This window comes from Rosa rugosa, chromosome 1 (assembly GCF_958449725.1).
Source record: "Rosa rugosa chromosome 1, drRosRugo1.1, whole genome shotgun sequence".
NCBI lineage: Eukaryota > Viridiplantae > Streptophyta > Magnoliopsida > Rosales > Rosaceae > Rosa > Rosa rugosa.
In genome coordinates, this window is record NC_084820.1 from 43,806,862 (window position 1) to 43,814,690 (window position 7,829).

General features: G+C 37.1%; 1 protein-coding gene across 5 annotated transcripts; it reads right to left on the bottom strand.

Moving 5' to 3' along the window:
• Positions 1–3,801: 3,801 nt before the first annotated feature.
• On the bottom strand, positions 3,802–7,111 carry LOC133725026 (uncharacterized). Of its 5 annotated transcripts, none has more exons than XR_009854233.1 (5): positions 6,841–7,111; positions 5,167–6,637; positions 4,635–4,784; positions 4,394–4,534; positions 3,802–4,063 (listed from the first exon to the last, which is right to left on the bottom strand). XR_009854233.1 is itself a non-coding variant. In XM_062152044.1 (5 exons), the coding sequence occupies exons 1-4, from the start codon at positions 6,940–6,942 to the stop codon at positions 4,526–4,528; spliced, it is 363 nt and encodes a 120-aa protein (XP_062008028.1). In that variant the 5' UTR covers positions 6,943–7,111; the 3' UTR covers positions 3,802–4,222; positions 4,394–4,525. The 5 variants fall into 5 exon arrangements, 2 of the variants coding, with proteins under 2 accessions (XP_062008028.1, XP_062008027.1); XR_009854234.1 differs by having other exon boundaries at positions 3,802–4,071; XR_009854232.1 differs by having other exon boundaries at positions 3,802–4,222.
• Between the last annotated feature and the right edge of the window lie 718 nt (positions 7,112–7,829).

The following is a 7,829-nucleotide window of genomic DNA, read 5'->3' on the forward strand; positions in this document are numbered from 1 at the left end:
TAATCGATCGTACTCGGCGCCATTCGCGTGTATACATCAACATGTATCACGCACCCCATACGTTTGTATATGCCAAAACGCATATCGATGCAACTCACATTTGTTGCCTAATGCAACGAGCATTCTACATATGCCTGTCTTCTTGTCTTTGTTGTGCAGATTAACGAGTCCCTTCTTGCTTACGGAGTTCGGGGACTTGTAGGGGCTCCGTACCGCCCGGTTACTTATGCTTGATGACTTCATGATTTGAACTCCCCAACCAAGAAGCTCCTTTTACTTGGGGACTTCGGGGACTTGTACATACCTCCAACAATATGGAGTATTTGCTACATCACCAAGCATAAGTAACACCCTCTTTGGGACATCCACAAGCCATGGTGAGGCCCAACCGAGACTTGCATCTTGTAGCCCTATGTTCAAGCTACACCACGGTATCCGGAAGTCGCAAATCCGCCTCCGGGAAGCCACGTTCCCGCCCTTGCCAAGATGCCCTCACAACTAGGCTTTCTAGACTAGAATTGTGTGGTTGCTTATCCCACATCGAAAAACATGTAAAGGAAGAGCATTCCTTCATCTATAAAAGGAAGAGCATTCCTTCATCTATAAAAGGAATGCCTCCTCCCACAACTCAACACATTCATTCATTCATCCCATTACATACTTTGTAATCTTGTTAGGCTGCAAGGCTCGACACACTAGTATAGCTTTCAAGTGGACGTAGTCTCCCGCTCATGCGGAGGCGAACCACTATACATCTCGTGTCAACTCTCTCTCTCTCTTAAGCTAACTAGAGATCCCCACGGATCACTAACGTTAACAGAAACTTGGAGCCAAAGATGAGTAGGAATCTTCCCTGTATAAGGGAGCATGAATTTTACATGAGGAGGTCTCGGAGCTCGATCATTGAAGATGCCAAAGGAGTAGAGACGACTCATCCATCTTCCCTTTCTTTTCCCTGCCATTCTTTTTATGTTTTTGTTATGTTTTATTTAGTTATCTTTTGCTAAACCTTTTTGTAAGGTTAGGATGATGCCCTATCATGATTGTTTATGTATTTTGATGTTTTATTGATGGATTTATAGTTTCATTATGATGAATTCTTAATCACTATTTAAATTGATGCTTTATGTTTAAGTTCTTTGATTGATAACCTTAGGGCTTTGCATCTAGTAATTAGAAGATGAATTTGAGGCATACCAGCAATATAATTCAAATTAGCTTATTGTCATTAAGAGTCACTACAACAGAAATGCTAATTTGCGAGGAACAAATTTGTCGCTGAAAACTGAGATTTCCTCGCCGTAGTGTTTTCGCGAGGAAAATATTTTTGTCACCAATTCCTCGCGGTAGGGTGGTCAAGAAAAGTTTCCGCGAGAAAAATACTATTTCCTCGCCAATCCCTTTTCGCGATGAATATTTTTTTTTCTCGCCTTTATTCTTTAGCTACAATTTTTTTCCTTGCCTAAACTCATATTTTTTTCTCAGTAAAAATTTTTGAAAGCCAGAAAATAGTCGTTAAATATATTTCCCGATAAAATAAATTTCATCGCTAAAGTATTATTTCCTCGCTAATGATATGTAAATAATTTAGAAATTATAAATAATAAAAAAATTGAAAAAATATTCCTCGCCAAAAGTACTCAATGACGAGGAAATTTACATTTGTCGATATAGGTTATATGGTGTATTCCTCGCCAAAGGTACTCAATGACGAGGAAATTTACATTTGTCGATATAGGTTATATGGTGTATTCCTCGCCAAAGGTACTCAATGACGAGGAACTTTACATTTGTCGATATAGGTTATAAGGTTTATAGTGAGGAAATTTACTTTTGTCGTTGTAGGTTGTATTTGCTATAGCGAGGAAATTTACTTTTGTCGTTGTAAGTTGTATAGTCTATAGCGAGGAAATTTATCTTTTGTCGTTGTAGGTTGTATAGTCTATAGCGAGAAATTTTACTTTTGTCGTTGTAGGTTGTATAGTCTATAGCGAGGAAATTTACTTTTGACGTTGTAGGTTGTATAGTCTATAGCGAGGAATATTACTTTTGTCGTTGTAGAGTGTATAGTCTATAGCGAGGAATCTTACTTTTGTCGCCATTGAATTTGGCGGGTCTTACACAATTTTCCCCCAAACTAATAGTAAGGAAAGTGTTATTTCCTCACTAATTGCTTCTTTTCACGAGGAAATAGTTCATCGTAAAACACAGGCTTTTAGCGAGGAATTCATAATTTTGTCGCCATTGAATTTTGCGGGTTTTACATAATTTTCCGCCAAACTAATAACGACGAAATAGTTATTTCCTTGCTAATTGCTTCTTTTCACGAGGAAATAGTTCATCGTAAAACACGGGGTTTTAGCGAGGAGTCCATAATTTTGTCGCCATTGAATTTGGCGGGTTTTACATAATTTTCCTCCAAACTAATAACAACGAAATCGTTATTTCCTCACTAATTGCTTCTTTTCACGAGGAAATAGTTCATCGTAAAACACGGGCTTTTAGGGAGGAATTCATAATTTTGTCGCCATTGAATTTGGCGGGTTTTGCATAATTTTCCGCCAAACTAATAACGACGAAATAGTTATTTCCTCGCTAATTGCTTCTTTTCACGAGGAAATAGTTCATCGTAAAACACAGGATTTTAGCGAGGAATCCATAATTTTGTCGCCATTGAATTTGGCGGGTTTCACATAATTTTCCGCCAAACTAATAACAACGAAATCATTATTTCCTCGCTAATTGCTTATTTTCATGAGGAAATAGTTCATCGTAAAACACGGGATTTTAGCGAGGAATCCATAATTTTGTCACCATTGAATTTGGCGGGTTTTACATAATTTTCCGCCAAACTAATAACGACGAAATCGTTATTTCCTCGTTGAATGTCGTTTTCGCGATGAAAAAATTTCTCACCCTAGTCTCATATTTCCTCGCTAATAACATGATGATTTAGGAGACCAAACTATGGTCACTTTTAGTGATGAACAAAAATATTCGTCGTAGAAAGTGGTGTATAGTGAGGAAAATATGTTTCTCGCAGAAAACCTAATGACATTTACTGAGGAATCGAAATATTTCTCGTAAAAAGTGACATTTATTGAGGAAAATAAATTCCTCGCAAAAAACTTGGTCGCTAAAAAGACTTTCTGTTGTAGTGAGTTGTGAATTACATTATTGTCATACCTGAAGTAATGGTTTGCATGATTCTCTTCACTACACCAATTTTTCAATCAGACGACAATTTTTCACTGTCGTCTGAGTATAAGGTTTGCTGTTGTCTATCTCAATGCCGTCTGATACATGAATCAGACAATACCAGAAAACTGTCGTCTGATAAAATTTAGTACAACAGCAGTTACTACCCAGTCTGTTGTCTGAGTACCACAAAGAACAATAGCAGCTTATATACTTACTGTTGTCTGAATTCTGTGCCAGACAACAGGGGCTTATATGCTTGCTGTTGTCTGAATGTTGTGCCAGACAACAGGGGCTTATATGCTTGCTGTTGTCTGAAGGCTGTGCCAGACAACAGGGGCTTATATGCTTGCTGTTGTCTGAAGGCTTAGTCAGACAATATGTACTTGCAAATCCCATTGTCCATCCATTACTGATACTATAGATTTTTCTCCAAAAAACTGTTGTTTGTTGTTTTGCTGGACAATGACTTTCTCGTTCTTTTAGTCCTTATAGTATTATAGTTAGATGGCTCATACAACAGTTTTTGTTAGGCATTTTGTGATGATCAATTATTGGACAATAGGTTTTAGCTGGATTGAACGGTCTGATAGACATTCAAAATGACATCACATCCAAAACACATTCATTTATGTTAAAATCCGATACATTCATCCATATATCCAACAAAGTCATTACATCAACAGAACTAGTTTTCTAACAAAATTTAGTAAAATGTTGAAACCAACCAAGTCTTGAAGAACACACTTTGTGATGACAATGAAGATGCCAGCAGAAGTTGCATCAACAACAGCCTTGATGCCTCTCCTTTATGTATGTATGAATGATGGGAAGTTACATAAGCACTTTTTTCACCCAATGCCACCTGGTTGACTAAAAGTTCATTTTAAAACAAGCTAACAGAAAACTAATACAAATCTCTTAACAAGGCATGAAATGATCCAACAGGTATATGAACATCAGAATTCTAGTTTGATCTCACAATTTATTATAGCGTCAGTTTCAGAATCATCAACTCCCATGCCTGAAATGGAATTAAAGGTTTCAAAGGGGAGAGAGAGGGAGGGAGAGAGATCACGAAACAGAGCAAACAGTTACAAAAAATGGGAAACATAAAGCCCTCACGTTGAAAACTATACAAATGCAGAATATATATGCTCAAATATGAAACAAAGAATCACAGTATTATTATTACCTCCATTGAAGCAAAGTGGGTGAAGGAGATGGGTAAAAGGAGTAGAGACCAGCACTGCACGAGGTAGGAGGATCCTTTTGCAAATCCTTGAGCTCGTTCAAGATGGGTTTCGATGCCATAGAAATAATGTAATCACAAACCCTGAAAACTCAAAAAGAAAACCGAATAAAAAATTAGATCTTGAGCCTTAGAAAGACCAAAAGTTTTAACTGTAAAAAACAGGAACAAAATCAATACTCACATGGGATAAGAGCAAGATAAATGTTCCATGAGATATTCAACAACTCAATAAGACAACAACCATTTGTCCATTTGCTACCAAAAGTCCAAAACTGGCAGCAGCATACCAATAGTCCAATACAATAAAATCTGAGAAGTTTGTCTAACAAATCTGCATGGGGAAATGATGAGTTTAAAGGCCTTTTGTTTAACTCATTCAAGACTAAACATTAACAGATTATGGCATAGAAGTTTGAAACACTGAGAATATATGGCAAGCCTAAAATATCCCTTGCTGCCCCACCATCAGTTGAAGTAGTGACTGCCCCCTCATATGACATGGAATTTTAGATTTGTTCTACCTTTTAGGTTAGGAAAATATTTCCATTCCCCATTAAATATCATTCTTTATGGGCCAGAAGGAAAGACAGTCCACATTTTCGTACCAAACATGTGCATTAGTGTCCAAGAGACCTCCATACTCAATCAAGACAAACTTAACAATTTAAAGATTATCCTTGAACTTAGAAATGATAATATCAGCAAATAGTTACCTTGTTGTCTTCCAACTTGTACTTCCTTAGCAGATGTTTCTTTTCTTCAGCCGTAAGTATCTCATACTTTGGCTGTAAAACATGCTTTGTAACATTGACCAGCAGTTCAGAAATCTGAAACAAATTCACAAGTGTTGCGGTTAAATGGAAACTCTTCATCTAAACAAACAAAAAGAACGACAATAGAGGAAAGAAAGCATAGACAGCTGCATTGCTTGTATAAGTTCAAACACTAAACTCCCATCTAAATTGAAACACCATGAAACTCACGTTGAAAACAATCAATTTAAATAAAACTTTAACTCTTGAAATCTTTATAATTTTCCACGAGAGGAGGAAAAAAAAAACTTACTAGCTAAAACAGTATATTAATCTTCTTTATTTTCAAGTCATATTTCTAAGTAACTAATGATGTTCTGGTAGTTAACCTATCTAGCTAGTAATGTATCTGCATAGTGCTGACATGAAAAGGGATTCAATGAAAGATAGAGAAAAGGGAAAACAAAAAATGAAAGATAGTTTGGTATGTGGGTATTAAATTGGTTTCATTCAATTATTGATTACTTGTACTGTGCTGACATGAGGGATAGGCCGCAGCTTTATCAATTCATGGTGAACAACAACAACATATGAAAATCTCTCTCTCTCTCTCTCTCACTCTCAAAGAGGCTCTTCTTCTCCCACAGAAACTACTTTCTATTCCCACTCTTTCAATTTCTTCACAGACAGAGGACTACTTGCACACTTTCTCACGCATACTCAAAACAGAGAGAGATTGTGATGGATATGATAAGGGGGTGGCAGTGAGATTAACACCAGTACAAAAACCTCATTATCAAATCAGTATATCTCTGAGAGTGAGAGAGAGAGTAACAAAAACTAAGACCCTGCTATCGGTACATACCATTAAAATATGCCAACCCATTTCTAAATCATAGTCAAACTATTTAAATTATACCAACTATCAATCTAATCAACAATCACAAACTAAATCCCTGAAAACCCAATCACCAAACACCAATGTTTTCAACTCAAACAACCAAAGACCCAGAAATCTGAAGACTTGAAGACAGAAAACTGAATACCCAGAAACCAAGATACTTGAATGATTGATTGAATCAAAACAGAAACCCAGACTTACCAATGCGGCCGTGTCGGAGAAAGAGAGAACAGAGAACATGGATAATTGTATGCATTCCTTTGTTTTAGGAAGTAGTGATTCAATTAACAAGAAATACCAAATGAGACAAATTAAATTGTTAAAATAATGGTCCTATGGGATGCAAATCATGCAATCCGAACCAAGCGAAGAAAGCCGAACCAAGCAAGTTACCCAGAAATTCGAAATCGAACCCAGCTTGAAGAATCTGAAATCAAAAACTGGAATCGAAGTATCGAATCCAGAAATCTGCTTGAGCTTTGAGGACATCTGCTTTGCTACTTGAGTTTGAGGCGATTGAAGAATTGAAGACTGAAAATTGAAAGCCCAGAAAGTATTCAAAGTAAGAAACCGATCGATTGATGGATTGAAGAGTGAAAAACAAAAACCCATAAACTCAAACTTTTCCATTGAAGACCCAGAGGACCTCCAAATTCAGAAAAAAATGCAAATCGGAATTCATAATCTTTAGAACTGAAGCTTCGTTTTGACAAAAAGGAGAGTTCAAAGCTTACTGAATCAAAGCGGTGGTGGAGGTGTTGTGAGATGGCGGCCAGAAATCGACGAAGGTAAGGGAGCAGCAGCATCGTGGATTGGAGGGTCGCGTGCAACAGCATCTGGACTTGAGTTTTGATCGTATTGAGGTGCTGATTCGATTGGTCGTGGCGGTGTGGTGAATTGATGGCCAGAAATGGTGGTCTCCAGCGATGGCAGGGAGAAATGGAAGGGAGAGGTAACAAAGAATTGGGCGTGCGGCCGAGAAAGAGAGAGAGTGTGTGTTGTGTTTCTAGGGTTGGTCGACATCAAAGTAAAATTTTGTCGAACTAATGGAGGGAAAGAATGAAAATTAAAATTTTGGCCAAGTGTTTAGTGTAACTAGGGCGCGCAAACCATTTGAGCCCTAAAACTCACACAACATCAATTTCAGTACATTGTCTGAAAGAGAGTGGCACAATAGACAACTAAAAAACTGTTGTCTGAATCAAAACAATCAGACGACATCTTTTTCAACCACTGTATTAATGGTAATTGCACAACAGAAAAGTAATAACTGTTGGGTGATAAAAAACAATCAGACAACATCTTTTATCAACCATTGTATATATAAACCTTGGACAACATCACATAATAACTGTTGTCTGAATTAACTCATTCAGACAACATCAAAAAAATCAGCCATTGTCTGAAAAGCTATTGCACAAGAGCTAAGAAAAAACTGTTGTCACATTTGAAAATTCAGACGACATATATTTTTTTGCTGTTGTCTGATTATTTCAGACGACAGTTAAAATGTTTGTTGTCGTCTGATATGTGTTGTCTGATTGAAAAATTGGTGTAGTGCTTGTTTTCTAAAACGTAATGAGTCCTATGTGTTAAATTTATGCCGTACCTGGATAAACTGCATATTAGAATATACGACATTTGCCGTACCTAGAGAGATCATACACTTAAGGAAAACTATGGTCTAAGTGTCGTACCTAAACTTAGATACGGGAATTGACAT